Source organism: Oncorhynchus keta, chromosome 11 (genome assembly GCF_023373465.1).
Source record: "Oncorhynchus keta strain PuntledgeMale-10-30-2019 chromosome 11, Oket_V2, whole genome shotgun sequence".
Classification (NCBI taxonomy): Eukaryota; Metazoa; Chordata; class Actinopteri; order Salmoniformes; family Salmonidae; genus Oncorhynchus; species Oncorhynchus keta.
This window is the reverse complement of record NC_068431.1, coordinates 28955190-28972625: the sequence shown is the minus strand read 5'-3', so window position 1 is coordinate 28972625 and position 17436 is coordinate 28955190. Positions and strand designations below refer to the sequence as shown.

The window sequence follows — 17436 nt, the reverse complement described above, 5'->3', positions numbered from 1 at the left end:
AATGCTATGGTAATCATATGTCTTTATTCCAATAGAAAATATACATTCTCCATCATAATTCTCCTCTTCCCTCCGACAGTTGAATGTATTCAATTCCCTGTGATTTTATTTGTAAGGGAAATCTATTTGGTGGGAGGTCAGATTTCCACTTCAATTTTGCTTCAGAGCAGCGCTCGGCTCCTTTCCAAATGCTCTTTTTAAATGGGGAACCAGGGAGCAACACACACACACAGGCAGCGGGCAGCTGGAGAGCAATGAGAATAGAAGCATTCAGACCTTAATATCAGACACATCCGAGCGTCTCACAGCTGCTGCCTGTTACTCCAGGATCCGTTCTATCAGAGCACAAAAGATAAGCAGATAGCCTCACCCAGACCCCCACAGACTCAGTTATTGAGGCATGGCTGAAATTCAGAGCCATTGTATTTATATAAGGCTGCAAACACAAACTGAAATAGACATTAACACAGTCACACACAATGTGGTGGCTGAAGCCACAAACTCATTTGCTGATCGATAGTTTTTTTTTGTTTTTTTTAAATAAGATTCCCTTTCATGATTGTGAGATGAATCACAGATGAACTTTGAATAGATTTTTTTTTTTTTGACCGCTTGTTTGATCAACATTCAAGGCATTATTTTTTTATTGACTGCTTTTCAGGAGTGGCCCTCTCGTTTACAGTTCCGCGGGATGCTACTTTAGCATCCTTTGATTGCTTTACTTAGCCTAAGATACTGTCTCAGTCACCTTGTGTGTTTTGAGTTTATGGCTGTAGCCTGCAGACTTCTATATACCCCTCTAGCAAAATGCTGCTTGGAAGATCAAGTCTGGAGCTATTAATAGCCCTTGTCAGAGCTGCAGCCCGTCACACTACAGCAGCTGTGCTTGTTCGCTATCCGCTTGCCCATGTCACACTCCTCGCCTCCTCAGTTTCTACTAGAAAGACTCCTTCAATTACCTCTACTGGCTGTGGGCCTGTGATATTGACACACTGGGATGAGCTGTACTAGGGACGAACAATACACACTGGGACATACCGGGGATCAGCATCTGGTAGCCTTGAACTCAAATTCTGTTTTTTCAGCAACTTAATTTCTCAAAACAAGCACCTATTAAGTTTGTTGAACAATTTGATTTGATTATAGCATTAAAGTAATTCACCACTAGTGTGTATTTTCTTATTGGGCCCTCAGGTTCAAGATGGCCCTCCAGTAGATATCTTTGAATACAATACTGATATTAGACACCTCACAATGCCAGGTTAGTGGTTCTCATCAGAAAGGGCCTTTAGCGAGAGACCTCAGGAAATTAAACGGGAATCCTGAAAATAAAATGTTTTATTGGAATGTGTAATGATCACAAGTCACGAAAGTAGTAAGATATTATGCAGGTCTGTGACTAAAGCAGTGGAGGAGGATAAAGTACATCTGACCTATGGCGTAAAGGGCAACCATGCAAGGCAATGGTCTTTGAGACTGTTAGTCTGTCGAGTTTCTCTGGCTATGTACTATAGACCATGTAAGAGTTCCAGACAAACCTACCTCTGATGTATTGAAGAAGGATGCTCAAATTATGTATTCATGAAACAGACCAGAGAATGGGATGTCTGAGGACTCCATCGTAATTATAGGTTCACATCAACACAGAGTAACTTAATCATAGACAGCTAGCTAGCTCATCAGCATATAACATTTTTATTTATTTATTCAGGAACAGGCTGATTAAAGTCACAAAAGTAGTTTGACTCTGATTTTGAGGGCTGTTAGGCATTTGAGGTTCTCCTTATGGAATGTGATTGGTCCAAAACAGAAAACACTCCTGCCACCGGCAACTGGCAGTTTATTATCACTATCATCTTATAGTACCATACTAATTTAGTTTAATTCAAACAAGTGGCTACAGTCAGGTAGGCTAGCTGTATCTGCATTGTATTCTCCTTTCCCCATATTGTCTTTACTTTTCTGCTCTTTTGCACACCAGTATTTCTACTTGCACATCTATCATTAATTGCTACTATGGCCTATTTATTGCCTCACCACCTCATGCCATTTGCACACTGTATATAGACTTTTTTTTCTATTGTGTTATTAACTGTACGCTTGTTTATTCCATGTGTAACTCTGTGTCGCACTGCTTTGCTTTATCTTGGCCAGGTTGTAATTCTAAATGATAACTTGTTCTCAACTAGCCTACCAGGTGAAATGAAAATAAATAAAACATTTCATTGAATACAACCTTACAGGAAACAAGTGTGTCCTTTTGTTCCCCCTTATTCCTATGTTTTACCAAAGGTTACTAACATTCAAGCATGGCATGTTCATTTATTGCTGTATTTAGCAGTTCAGAGGACCTGAACAGGCCGATATGTTGGCAACCACGTCTAGCCTCAAGTATTTTATTACATTTAGACCTTATTTTTTTTTACAGTATATCATTAACAGTCTCATATCGGGGTTTGGTCTGAGTTGTGTTTGTATATAAACACCCTTATGTGCTTCTACAGTTGTAGATTTTAGTATGTACACCGTTGTTTGTTTGCGAGTGGAGCGTAAAGGTGGACTGGATTACTCCATTTAACAGAATTCTCCCTATGGTTGGCTGTTTTGGTTTCAGAGGACTAATTGAGATGGGTTTGTGTACGGAATTTGTATAGCTACCTCTGGGGATTATATGCTCAAGTGTGCACCTTCAAGACATCCGAGCAGAGAGAATGCATCAGCAGATGTCAACCTCAATCCCACTCCAAATAGGGCTTTGACATTAGCAATGTCATACATCGATCAACGTCCAGGTGAGTCAAACAACGTAAGCCAATCTGTCTGTCTGGAGCGACTCCCAGATGCTGGAAAGTTCCTTTAGTGTACTTGAACGAGTTCAGAATTTTTACAGAAAGGGGTTGGTTTAGCTGCCTCCAGTTCAAGAAAATGTCAGATGGATAGGGTGGTACTCTCCATCCCTGATCAAGTCAGATAGCAGCAAAACAGAGGGCTGTTACATGTTAATACTGTAGCTTCACAGGACAGAAATGTTGTCAGCCATGGTGGTCCTAGGGAGGTTTACTGTACCAATGCCACTCTGGTGCGCACCCCACCGTCACTGAGTAAATCACATGAGGGCACAGCGTTCGTTTCTTAGTGCCCGTTGGAAGCGGATGGTTGCATGGACGTGTTTGCAGCGGGCACAGCCCACACTGCGCAGAGCCTCCCCGAACAGCAGAAGCACGTGCCAGTTGAATTTGGCCGAACACTCCACGTAGCCACACTTCCAGTTCTTCCTCACCAGGTCGGACATGTTGTGGCGGGGGATAACACGCCCCCGCTGCAAGTCCCGCTTGTTCCCCACGACCAGGATGGGCATGTCGCCTGTGCCCAACACCCTGGAGAGGAAAAGAGACACCGAATGAGAGGTATGCCACCTGTGGACATCTAAAGCATTAAGTATTCAACACAGTGGTTGCTTTTCTGTGGTCATTTGAACAGAAACACAGCATCACATGAAAGCAAGGCTTAGCTATGACTGACACAGATTTGTACCTCAGTTATAGTTGATGCTATTGAGGCAGCGTTCTCAAATCCCCTGTCCTGCCAACTCTGTCAAACTAATTAAGCCGTTTTATCAGGAAGTCTTCGTAGGGAGAGGATTAAGGGACATTTCTGTTTGGAGTTATTCATGACCAAAAACAAGGGGTGCAACTTTCACAGGGTACGGGGCCACATTCTGGAATTGCATTTTTGTCCCTCCCAGTTATCATTGGAATGTGATACAAAATGAGGCAACTGTGTACTTTAGGAACATGCGGATGCCTCTGACCGGTTGGATAGGTTTTGGAGTGTTTAATTTTTTTATCCAGTCGGATAAACCTTGGGTTTCTGTGGTGATCGTTCATTGTGCGTGTTCTGTATACAGTGTGTGTACAGAGTATACTGTGCATTTGAAAAGTATTCAGACCCATTTACTTTCTCCACATTTTGTTAAAGTGACTCCCCATCCCGCATGAGGGAGCGTAATCATCGACTGATACTAATTAGCATAACGCAACAGACAAATATTCCTAGAAAATATTCCTATTCATGAAAATCACAAGTGAAATATGTTGACACAGCTTAGCCTTCAGTTAATCACCCTGTTAACTTTTTCAGATTTTCAAAATATGCTTTACAGCCAAAGCTAGACAAGCATTTGTGTAAGTTTATCGATAGCCTAGCATAAGATAACTTGGTCACGGAGATCAGAAAAGCAATCAAATTAAATCGTTTACGGAGCAAAGTACAGAGAGAACCTTAATGAAAACCTGCTCCAGAGCGCTCAGTACCTCAGACTGGGGTAAAGGTTAAACATCCAACAGGACAACGACCCTAAGCACACAGTCAAGACAATGGAATGGCTTCGGGACAAGTCTCTGAATGTTCTTGAGTGGCCCAGCCAGAGCCCGGACTTGAACCTGATCGAACAATCTCTGGGGAGACCTAAAGAATAGCTGTGCAGCGTACCTTCCCATCCAACCTGACAAAGCTTGAAAGGATCTGCAGAAAATAATGGGAGAAACTCCCCAAATACGGGTGTGCTGCCAAAGGTGCTTCAACAAAGTACTGAGTAAAGGGTCTGAATACTTATGAAAATGTGGTATTTATTTTTTGATATACATTTGCAAATATTTCTAAAAACCTGTATTTGCTTTGTCATTGTGGGGTATTGTGTGTAGATTGAGGGGGAAAAAACAATTTAATACATTTTAGAATAACAAAATATGGAAAAAGTCAAGCGGTCTGAATACTTTCCGAATGCACTGTATCTGTAGTCAGATATATGTGAGTAAGATCCAAGGTGTCACCCTCCTCTCCCCATCCCAGGCCCCTGTGTTCAGCTTTTGTCTCGTATCTCCTGAAGATGATGATAGTTCTTGTGACAGTTCCCTCTTTCCCTAAGAAATAAATAGCTTTTCCTCAACTGTCAGTTCCTTATATTGATTTCAAAAGAATGTAGCCTACTGCTCCAAATGTTGATTTTACAAGCATGTGCTGCAAAACAGTTAGCACGTAAATCTAACAAATCAAATGATTTGTGCATAATCATAACTGGGCGAGCCCACCCAATAAATGGATGACTGGGAGATGAATGGCTGTGACAGGACCGGTCACTGACACCATTAGCCTCTGTATGGCCTTGGCAATGTGGTGCTGTCAGAGTGGGCACTGATTGACGGCCTCACATTCACACACCCCACCCCTACTGTCACCACTAGAACAGCTGTGACGTCCACTTTCACGTCCCAGTGCCACGAAGAGGAATGTGTGGATTCAAGAGGAAGCCTTATTGACTTTTCAAAACTGAGGCCAAGGGGGTTGGTTGGGTCAAACCTACAGTAAATCCTATGCCTCGATACATTTTCACCATGGTGTGTTATGAAGAATTTCAATTAAGTTAGACATCTTTTATAATACATTAGATATTACAACTTCTTTATTACAATAGCAGTACATACATTAAGTACATTGCAGAAAAATCTCAGCCAACCAGCTGTCAGTCTAGTCCCAGGCAGCCAGCCAGCTGTCAGTCTAGTCCCTGGCTCATTAGCAGATTTGGAGATGATATTAAACAACCCATCTCTCCCTCTGTGTGTGTGAGAGCGAGACATGTGAGACGTGCAAGAGAGATGGTGGTGTGAAGATGATTTCATTGTAAATTAAACACGTGTTTGCCACCAAGGTCATCAGCTGCCTCACAACGACAAGTCATGTGGTTGCAAGCTAATGGCTCTCAGAATCAGTCTCCACTCCCCTGACACGTATCACACGCCCGTCCCTCCAAACATCACATCATGTCACTATCCCACACTGACATCAGTCTAAGACAAACACCAGGCTTGTTTCCCAACCCTGTTATTAGGACACACAGTCTCTCTGATTAAAGCTATCTGGGCTCCCAGGAGGGATGGTTTGCACAAATTGCTTTGACTAATTATATGACACAGAATTGGTTTAGCAGCTGCCTGGTTTGGGAAAGATGTATCGACCTGAAAAGCAAGCGAGCACTACTGACATGAAATTTGTGGATTCGCAAGGAATGGTTATTGATTTTTTTTCAAGCCCAGAGCCAAGAGGGGTGGTTTGTTAAAAAAAATAATCTAATGTTTCTGGATACATTTCATCCACAGTGAAAGATCGGCTTGGTAACAGTTCTATCAAACTGTGACTTAACTTTTTACCATAGTAAGATAACCACTGTGAAATACTTGTTTTGTAACAAGTATCTGTTGAGTGTCTATTGTGAGTGTCTATAAAGTGGGTGTTGTTAACTGTTTTCATCACACCATTCCACACTGCATTCGCTTCCAACAACATCTAAAAAATACAGAATTCAATAGAACATATAAAAGAGGCGGCAGGGTAGCCTAGTGGTTAGAGCGTTGGACTAGTAACCAAAAGGTTGCAAGTTTAAATCCCCGAGCTGACAAGATACAAATCTGTCGTTCTGCCCCTGAACAGGCAGTTTAGCCCACTGTTCCTAGGCCGACATTGAAAATAACACTTTTTCTTAACTGACTTGCTTAGTTAAATAAAGGTTAAAAAAAGACAATGGAGTGATTGTGAAGAGAAGCCAAAGTGATTATGAAGACATTTGACCCTGGCAGTCTGAGCCACTCATGTTGATTTCAGTCCAAATGTTAAATAAATGTTCTATGTGAGTGTGGCGGTGGAGGCTCCTGATTGCGGCCTAGGCTTCTCTATTCATAGCGAGCCATAATTACGGCTGAGTTCAAAGAGCTGGTGCCAGCCGGCCCTATTTGGCATGCAAGCAATGTCCTCACCTGGTCTCTAGGATCTGCTGGCGCATGGTCTTGATGTATTCGAAGCTGTCGAAGCAGCAGATGTCATAGACCAGGATGTAGACGTGAGCGCTACGGATACCTCGGCAGCAGGTGTCTGTCCACTCCTGGAGGAGGGAGGGGAGAGGAAAGAGGAAGGAAGGAGACAGGAGGGAGAAGAGAAGACACGGGGAAGGCTCTCATTAGGAAGCAGTACCTTTTTGTCTGGTAATACTCAGATGCACTGTTTGATACATTTTGAATGTGACGGAAATATTTATTTTAAATAGTAGCACGGAGACCAATAGTCTTCACCTATTCTATGCACGCACAGCTTTTGTACACTTTTTTCAGAATGATGTTAGTCTAGTTAATTTGCTGAAATTACTTGCAACATAGCATACTCTCTGGTCAATATGACAAAAACACAATCTGCTCTCTTTTGTAATTTTAATTTCTGCTTTATGATTGGCTCCTCGCTGTGAGGAATATTGTTTGCAAGCAAGTGCTTGCCTTGCATAGCTTTTCAAAAAGACCTCAAGCACCTCCATTGCAAATGAAAACACTGATTATCTTATAAATTATCAATTGAGTGTGAAATTTGATTAGTTATACCCAAAAATGTGGTTAATATGTGGAGTTCAACACAATATTACTTTCTTTAAATGAGTAAGCCAAACTAGTAATGACATTTTCTGAGGTCTCAGTTCCATTGAACAGTTTCAGTTCAATATTTTGATCTGTGACTGTAAAATTGTGTCTAGACATGATGAGAAATCTCTGGTGCATTGAAAGGTCAACTTTCATTCAAACTTGATGACTGCAAAGCTGCCAGTGTTGTGTTTGAAACCACCTAAAGCGAGACCGAGACCGATTCAAGACCAAGACCTGAGGGGGGAGAGACCAAGTCAAGACCAAGACTGGGGGGAGAACAAGGGGTCCGAGACCAAGTCAAGTCCGAGACCAGAAAAATGCGAGTCCAATTCAATACCATGATTGTAATTTTGGTAAATCACCACCATAAGAGTTCAAAATGTCCAGTATTTCTGTGTTCATATTTCAGAACAACATATGGATTCTTTAGACATTCAGAATAGTCCCTGCTGCTGAGGGAAAATAGAGCCGCTCTACAAATTATTACTAAGCCAAAAACAGTGGGGAACAATGAGCCTTCAGAAAAGGGCTAAGGATTTATAAAATATTTATTATAATAATATAGAAATAATTATAATTATTTGATTATTTTCAATGAATTTCTAATTTAATCTCATCAGTTTTTGTTGGAAAGGAAAGGGTTAAAACTGAAAATAAACAAATATCCAATCAGGATTTTTCTTTGCTTGTCTCTGGGGGATACATCCAGCGAGCAAAGTCAGCCATTGGCTAGGCCATCAGAAGTTATATAAAGGCATCTGCCATTCAATTGTATTAGTAAAAAAAAGTATGGAAACTTCTGCCTTCTTGAAGGCCAACAGGTCTACTCAATAGTGAGCAGTAGTTTTACCACGGTCTAGCTAGCTAGCTTTGGTTGTTGGCTAGTTTTCAGTGGCAGCAGGTTTTATCAAAGAGGAGGTTGTTGCTAATTTGTTAGCGTCTCCCTTTTCAAGAATAACTTTCAACAATAAGTAACGTTTCAAATGATCATCATCTGGTGAGTGGAACTGTTTTTTTTTTATTACAGTGTGCTTGGTGTTGTTAGCCATCTCTTTGAAAATAAGTTGTGTGTGAAACATTGTTGCATTTAAAGTGGAACTGACAGCATTTTAGCAACGTCAAATCTTATTAAAATCTGTTTATATACACCCACAGGAAGAATATTGCACTTTATGTTTTAAACATTCTGACATGTGACCACTTAGGTATGGTCATTTTCACATCTTACATAAATTCTTAGCATCCAGAATTCCCAAACATTCTAAGGCATTTGTGATAATTCTACCGCAGTAGAGTGGGAAAAGGGATGTACCGGGACCATCGACACAGATCAGGGGGTTATCAATCAGAGCTACAGTAGACCTTTATACAAACAAGCCATTTGCCACACGGGCCTGTCATCATTCACTTTGAACTGGGCTGTGTGTTTACAGGCAGTTGCAACAGCGCGACTTTCGATCATTAGAACACATTTGTCAAAAGCCACAAAATAAACCTGAATGGATTTCTACAAATATGTAAACACCACGGTCATCTTACAAAACATGAAAAGGTAGGCTCTCTCTCCCTCAGTTATGCACATCAACAACAACAAGAGCAACAACTAATGCTAGCCATAGCAAGATAGGCTCAAATCTAACAAAGGAACATTTCTATAAAACATCTCAATTTTTCAGCAAGGTGGCCGTCATAATTGCACTGATAAACGATGGAGAATTGTAGCCTCCTCATCCTTTTACAGCTTCCCTGCCAATGCATGCTTGTCCCAACCAAGCACTCAATTAACTGGCTAAAGTTAGCTAGCTTGCTACTTCCAGACACAAATGAGAGAACAGAGCTGGTGAGGCTGTTTACATGTCATCTAGTGCGTTCTTGACTAACTATTACTTTTTTTGCCTGCGTTTACTGACACCCGTCATATTCAGCAGGTGTTGCTGGTGTTGGTAAATTCATCAGTTGTTATGTCCTCTGGCACATTCAGATGAGGGCTCTCAAATCCGAGTAGATAGCCAGAGTGAATTTGCCAATACAAGAGAAATGCTAACTGTATAACAGTCGTTCAAGTTCTTGCTAACTAACCAAATGACTCCTGCATCTCTAGCTGTGTATGTATAGCCACCGAAAAACGATGAAGGGAAAATTCAGTCACTCACCCACTCCTCCAGTGTTATAACATGAGGAGAATATCTAGTTAACGTTAGGCTCTGTGTTTTTAGCTTGCTACATAAATAGATACGCTAGCCTATTAGCCATGTTATGACTGACTTGTGATCATTGCCCTTGCTAGTTTAATTGTATTGACATTACTAGCCTTCGTTATATTAGTCCGTTTTTGTCCAGAATATTGAGTCATTGAAACTCGAACAGTGTATCCCGAATGGAGGCAGCAAACAATGTACCAGGCCAGCTGTGATTTACAACCTGATAGCAATATTTTTGACTCTCCAGAAATGTATTGGTGAATTATATTAATCATGCATTTAACTGCATCTATCTACATTCTACAATGCCTTAGTGTACGTCATGGAACTGAGTCAAAGAGTACCTATTTTTAAAACCTCTTATAAAGTTGGTTTTGTGGCATAAACAGGGAATTTGATCATTTTGACTTATGATTGTCTTTTTGTTTCATAACTGTAAAGTAGTTCATATGCTGTCAGCTCCACTTTAAACTTTAGGTCACTGGTTAATTTGTGTTCTAAACATCAAATATTTTTTTCAATGGGAAGTGATAGTTGTACATTTTGATTGGGAAATGCTTAATGGGTTTGTTTTCTTATGATTGAGACCTACTGGAATATTATGTACGAGTTTATGGTTATCCTTTAACATCATGCTGTGTTTGACTGCTGTCTTTCCATCGGCCCTATGCAGTGGTGCCTGGAGAAGTGAGAATACTCTATGCCATAAAGTTCCCAAACGGCCCACGCAGCGAAGGAAAGGCACCCTAAGTGAAAATTTGTGTTTTTTAATTGAGTTTTCCTGTAAATTCTATTTTAAAAAATCACTCACAAAATCGCTGTTTTTTTTTAAATAGACCATCAAATTTTTGTATTTTTCTAAGTCCACAACAATGCTTAAATCACATAAATCTGATTGGGTGGGCATGTCAGGGCCTGGCTCACCAGTGGGCGGGCCTGGGTGCAGTGGTTGGGCCTCTGTCCACCTAGGCCCATCCATGTCTACATGCCTGATGCAAACAGTGCATGATGACAATTGCACATCACAAATAGCCTACTAACCAACACTTCAGACTAAAATTTTTCAATACCTGGTTTGTATACCCATTCAGTGGGCAGAGGGAGGTGGGGGGGTTGGTTTATCTCAGGTCTCCCCATCTCAGGTCTCCCCACTGGAAGCCCGAGGTAGGGGGAGCGGGGGACTCTATCAAATAGCACACCTCTAACTTTGTACAGTATTAATGCAATTAGTAAAATCAGTCACACTACAAAATGCTACCAAATAAACCACAATTCCTTCATAATACTGTGAATATATAGTTTCACAGACATATTGTTGCATTTTTTTTCTGGTTTGTGCAAAATCATTAAGAATAATATAAAACCAGTCTGCACACCACCAAGGTGAATTGGTTTAGTCTTGACTCTTTGTTGACAGCGTTGGGGGATGGGTAATGTATTGATGCTGGAGTGCCAAATCAACACTTATTTTTCTATTTGTCTTTTTATATAATAATAATAATATCTTTTTGATATTTAGAAGTTATTTTTGTATATATTTTTATATTTATACAGTTTTAAATGTTATGATTATTTATTTGTGGTGTTCCAAATGTCTGAATAAAAATTACAGTTAGTGCAGAATGGTGCTTTTTCTTTTTTTGTTGGCGGGGGGGTTGGCCCAGGGAGCCATACAAGCTAGAACCGCCACTGTACCCATTGTTGCCTTAGTTAGTATTTACTGGTAGATATGTTGAATTGAAACGTCTTTTCTACCCTAACGCTACCGATGTCATTATTCTGGGAGCTGCTCCATGCCAAAACCAGTTGAGAGCTGTCCACTCTTGCTGCATGCAGATGATATTCCTCTGAAACGAGACTGTTTGGCGTGCATGTGAATACATGTCACGTGCTTTGCGATTGTGTAAACTACTTTGTGAATGATTTCTCTATTGTACTACATAATTGATACGTCGTATACCTTCACTACACTACTTTGATACTCATCAGAAGGGATTATAAACAATGCCCACTGAAGAAACTGGGTAAACGGTTTAAATATTTGTGTATCCTCTACTACATCACTGGCCCTTTTAATTAATTCATTTTTTTACAAAAAGTGCACTCATACAATAATGCAGGGTAATTCGGTTGCTGTCATTTCAGAATCACCAACCTGTCACAATATATATAAAGGCTGTTAAGATATTAATGTTTCAAGAAAGGAGTGTATATATTTGGCCTGGTGAAGCTGTTTTATGCTCTGACTGAATGGAAGCTGATAATTATTTGTTTTTTACTCCGCTGGTCTCGGGAAGAAATTACGAGTCCTCACTGTCCGAGACAGAGTCAACAATAAAATTATTACAATTTATTACAACAATAAAATCTGCTTTAACAGTATCTTCTGGACAGAGTAATAACCCCATCTAATGTATCCCTCTTATAACAGTGTCCTCAGGAGAGCCCTGTGTTGTATAATACATTCATCTGAGAATATCAGATATTTGAGTAAAGATAAAAACAGATTTCTTCCTTTTATGTGACATCCTAGGTGAATACAGAGAGCAGGTTGTCCGCTTTTCTAACCCAATGACAAAGCTGCTGACTACACACTTTCAGATGTGTGTGAATTTAAATTAAAGGGACTGCGAGGCATCAAAGCAGTGCATACATAGCATCAAATCAGAAGTGCCTTCCTCTCCTCATGTCATGATGTTAAAATGGACCTTTCACCTGTCTACAATGTCTAACCGGCCACACACATCAGTTCCCATCACTCGTGCTTTAGTGGGACAGTACCTGCATTGAGTTCCCAGGGAAGCTGGTGATGGCAGGATAGTCGGTGATCTGCAGGTCGTGCACGTGGCCATTGAGCACAGCAGCAGACAGGTGGACACGGCGGGCGCGGCTGGTTGCCAGGGTGTGCGCCTCGCTGTAGTCATCGTGGAGGAAGCGCTGCACGATGGCAGTCTTGCCCACGCCTTGTGCCCCCAGCACAGCGATGCGGAAGGGAGGCGGCATGCTGCGCCCCCCTCGACCCCCTGCTGCTGCTCCACCCCCCTCCCTGTTCTCGCAAACCACCGGCCAGTGCATTCAGGGTTGTGCAGCGCATAGTCCCCACAGGCACAGAGGCAGATGTTGTGGTGGGGGGCACGCTCGGCCACATTCATAGACCACCAACACCCCCTATCCCACTGGTGGAGAGAGAGAGGGAGGTAGAGAGATTGGAAGAGAGAGAGGGGAGAAAGACAGAAAAGGGGAAGGAGGGAAAGAGGCATAGGGAGACAGAAATTGGGAACACACAACAGGTATGGGTAATTTAGTTCATTTGGAGCTTAGGTATGCTAATACTGGATCACTACATTTCTACATGAAAGTGTAGGTTACTTTGGCAAGTGCATTCTTTTTACCACTGCATGCCTTTCATTCATCTACAAAAGGGAAACAAAAGCACTAAGCTGCTAAGCAACCAACTAAAACAAGAAGTCATCTATACAAGGACACTGGGAAGATGAAATAACTTATACTGTGAACCAAAGTGCCACTGTGCAATCTAAATTCGCTTATTGACATCACTTCACTATCCCTGATAGTTTAAAAACGTTTCATGAGTAATCTACAAAATGTACACATCTACAATAATCTCCGAGATGCATTACTCCAATATGCCTAACAAAATTCCAACCAAATCTATATCTGAAGCTGCACATCATTAACTCCATTTTGTTTTTGAAGACAACAATCACCATTCAAAAAAGTTGACATTCCAACAAATGGAACCAAATTAAATGGGCAATCAGCAGTAGAAACAATAATAAAGCTCTCCCTGACCCTGTTTTGGTAAAAAGCAGAAGTATGGGGGTGGAGAAATGTAACCACTCTCAAATTCACAGACAGCGCTATGGATGCATCTGATCCATCTCTACGCAGACGACACCATTCTGTAGACTTCTGGCCCTTCTTTGGACACTGTGTTAACAACCCTCCAGACGAGCTTCAATGCCATACAACTCTCCTTCCGTGGCCTCCAATTGCTCTTCTTTACAAGTAAAACTAAATGCATGCTCTTCAACCGGTCGCTGCCTGCACCTGCCCGCCTGTCCAACATCACTACTCTGGACGATTCTGACTTAGAATATGTGGACAAATACCTAGGTGTCTGGTTAGACTGTAAACTCTCCTTCCAGACTCACATCAAACCTCTCCAATCTAAAGTTAAATCTAGAATTGGCTTCCTATTTCGCAACAATTCACTCATGCTGCCAAACATACCCTCGTAAAACTGACCATCCTACCGATCCTCGACTTCGGCGATGTCATTTACAAAATAGCCTCCAATATCCTTCTCAATAAATTGGATGCAGTTTATCACAGTGTCATCCATTTAGTCACCAAAGCCCCATATACTACCCACCACTGCGACCTGTACACTCTCGTTGGCTGGCACTCGCTTCATACTCGTCACCAAACCCACTGGCTCCAGGTCATCTACAAGACCCTGCTAGGTAAAGTCCCCCCTTATCTCAGGTCGCTGGTCACCATAGCAGCACCCACCTGTAGCACGCACTCCAGCAGGTATATCTCTCTGGTCACCCCCAAAACCAATTGATCCTTTGGCCGCCTCTTTCCAGTTCTCTGCTGCCAATGACTGGAACGAACTACAAAAATCTCTGAAACTGGAAACACTTATCTCCCTCACTAGCTTTAAGCACCAGCTGACAGAGCAGCTCACAGATTACTGCACCTGTACATAGCCCATCTATAATTTAGCCCAAACAACTACCTCTCCCCCTACTGTATTTATTTATTTATTTAGCTCATTTGCACCCCATTAATTATTTACATTTACATTTAAGTCATTTAGCAGACGCTCTTATCCAGAGTCTCTACATTGCACATTCTTCCACTGCAAATCTACCATTCCAGTGTTTTACTTGCTATATTGTATTTACTTTGCCACCATGGCCTTTTTTTCCTTTACCTCCCTTATCTCACCTCATTTGCTCACATTGTATATAGACTTATTTTTCTACTGTATGTTTGTTTTACTCCATGTGTAACTCTGTGTTGTATGTGTCGAACTGCTTTGCTTTATCTTGGCCAGGTTGCAATTGTAAATGAGAACTTGTTCTCAACTTGCCTACCTGGTTAAATAAAGGTTATATATATATATATATTAAATAGGGTTTGTTTACATTTACTTTGTTTACAAACATTGGAGTAAAACAATCTTATATTTCGGGTTCTGATGGGGTACTACAGTTAAACTAAGCTCATGAAGCATTTATAAGTTATATTATTCAAGAATCAATGGGTACAAATCAATTATTTATAAGTCCAAAAATGGATGTAGCAATTGCTAATTGCCCCTTTAAGTTTCCCTTCCAAAATATGGACAACAATAAAGAACAAGCGCATCACCTAGTGGAAGAAATGGTAGTAATCTGTACAGAAATGACCTCAGACGAGGTCAACTTTGTAAAGTGGAACATGTATCGATATATAGACTAATATCTAATGTAACACTATCATCCAAAATTCTGTTTGATCAGGAAAAATAGCACAATCACATATTAAAAAACAAATATCTCCATCTTTGGATAGGCTTAATGGTTAGCTAATAGGCTTTCATGAAATGCAAAATTAAACGTACGCATGAGACATACATTCCAACTTTGTGCGAATATATGCAAGTAGATCTGTAAAAATTAAGAATAAAATTCATTTAAATAGACCATCTTGCAGCTGCAACTCTAAACAACTCCATATGAGTATAATATGATTAGAAATGATAGTACATCCTTACCGTGCGCACAGGTATTGTGCGGTGCCGATGCCGTACGGTGTAAATTCCAAAGTGCTGCTGCAGATACACCTGCGGTGATGCTGATGTGCGTAGAACCTCATTCGTTGGCTTCTTACTGACATATAACGGTCTCAGGTGGATACAGTGAAGAGTCCTAAAGATACAACCTACTCTCTCGTTAGTGGAGAGACGGCACGCGGTCTCAACGCCCGTCATATATTGCAGGCAGCAAAAATCACAAGCCTTCAGTACATCCACGTAGTAATTCATGCAGGCTGGTTTCGTCAAAGACAAGCCTACTTTCGGGGTGAGACCTTAAAGTGTGTAATAGTCTATGGACGTAGGAACATCACATCACGTCTGCTGTAGCAATAGTGTTTAACATCAGACAGCCAAAATATAGTGAACAACCTAGCATTTTAGGGTAAGGTACGTTCCGCACCAGAATGAAACGGGTTGCCAGATACTTGTCAGAGAAAGGTATCTGAAATTTGAGCGATAGTGCTATCTCTTGTTAAAATTGTCAATTTGAACACAAATGGAGTTGAGGGTATTTAGGGACACTATTTTACGCGCAGTTTACGAACACATGCTTTGCCTTTTAAAGACTATTACAAATAACACTAATCAGATCCCTGTGGTTTCAACACAATGCCTGGGGCTCTTACATCAGAAGTACATGCATGATCTTCCATCTGAAATGAACAGGTTTTTGTGCGCGCATGCGATTTCATCTAAAGCATGAACTCGAATGCTTGAGCAACATGTGTACACTGCACCCGATGGGCAGCAAGGAGGCTGTTTCTTAGCAACAGTATATTTTGCCCCTGTTGCTAAGTAACCTCGTGCCACATACCTGTCTAGCCACGTCACCTCTCACAATCATTTACTATGCACGCAGGTGCAATTTCATGTGATTTAGCCAGGCAGTTAATGTGAACTCACCAACCTCACACCTTGCAAACATATACCATTGTCGGATCTTATTCTGTGATACAGTTTGGCTTTGAAATGACGGATGTTTTTGCTTCAGACTTTTTTCAATGAGTTTACAACAATATACACATTGACACTGCATGGGAATGTGACTAAGTTCTATTGTATATTTTTAAGAGAATTAGAGAAACTAATTACCAGAGACATATATTTTATAGGCCTATATATAGCTCTGCTAATTGCAAACAAGATTTCTTCCCCATCCCCACATCAGTGTGAAACTTTTTTCCAACACTGATAATGCTGGTCATTAGACTTTGTAACTTCCATTGTGCTTGCTTTTCTCCCAGACATTCAACTGTTACAAAAAAAAAGAAATGCTGATTCAGACTGACATTGTCAGTGTTAAACTGCCTACCCACCAAAGGAAAAAAGAGCACCTGAAACATCAGTAGCATCCCAAGTGAAATAAGGTTTGATTCTAAGCGAGCCACTATGTATTCTGTGTATCTTTTGACAAAACGCACAGAGATTATGCACTGCTGTGGTTGGCCTTTGGCCAGGGTCGGCGCAAGAACGTATCAGTTGGAGGGACATTTGATTTCTACAGGTGGGCCCGTTTTTTTTTTTTGTTAATGGGTGTTATAATGAAGACCATAAGCAGTTTGTGAGTTTGGGGAAGTTTACAGTTTATCCTACCATTTCTACCCATCTGTGTGCCCTTTATGATTATTTTTATATGCACATTTTCATGGAACAGTTTAATTTCAATAATAACATTTTCATTTCTCAAAATTATTGTTATGTGGTTAATCATAAAAATCTTAATTAAAATAAGTTAAAATTCAACTAATGCAAGAGCACCAGCCTCTGCCATATGGACACCGTGATCCATTGGAGGCTAAAGAAATTAGCATATGGAACTCAGAGATAGCCTACAGTGCATTCGGAAAGTATTCAGACCCCTTTCCTTTTTCCACATTTTATTACGTTAGCCTTATTCTAAAATTCTTTGTCAATCTACACACAATACCCCATAATGACAAAGCAA

General features: G+C 40.9%; 1 protein-coding gene across 1 annotated transcript; it reads right to left on the bottom strand.

The window, feature by feature from the left end:
- Nucleotides 1–1322: 1322 nt before the first annotated feature.
- Nucleotides 1323–15567, bottom strand: LOC118390705 (ras-like protein family member 10B). The gene is made up of 4 exons (XM_035781429.2): nt 15450–15567; nt 12443–12837; nt 6810–6934; nt 1323–3377 (listed from the first exon to the last, which is right to left on the bottom strand). The coding sequence occupies exons 2-4, from the start codon at nt 12734–12736 to the stop codon at nt 3107–3109; spliced, it is 690 nt and encodes a 229-aa protein (XP_035637322.1). The 5' UTR covers nt 12737–12837; nt 15450–15567; the 3' UTR covers nt 1323–3106.
- Between the last annotated feature and the right edge of the window lie 1869 nt (nt 15568–17436).

Excerpts from the sequence above, each read along its gene's own strand:
- LOC118390705 (XM_035781429.2), bottom strand. The coding sequence starts at position 12,736 with ATGCACTGGCCGGTGGTTTGCGAGAACAGGGAGGGGGGTGGAGCAGCA. Across the intron at positions 6,935-12,442 it reads TCCCTGGGAACTCAATGCAG|GAGTGGACAGACACCTGCTG; the intron begins GTACTGTCCCAC and ends TCCCTCCTCCAG. Across the intron at positions 3,378-6,809 it reads CAGCAGATCCTAGAGACCAG|GGTGTTGGGCACAGGCGACA; the intron begins GTGAGGACATTG and ends TTTCCTCTCCAG.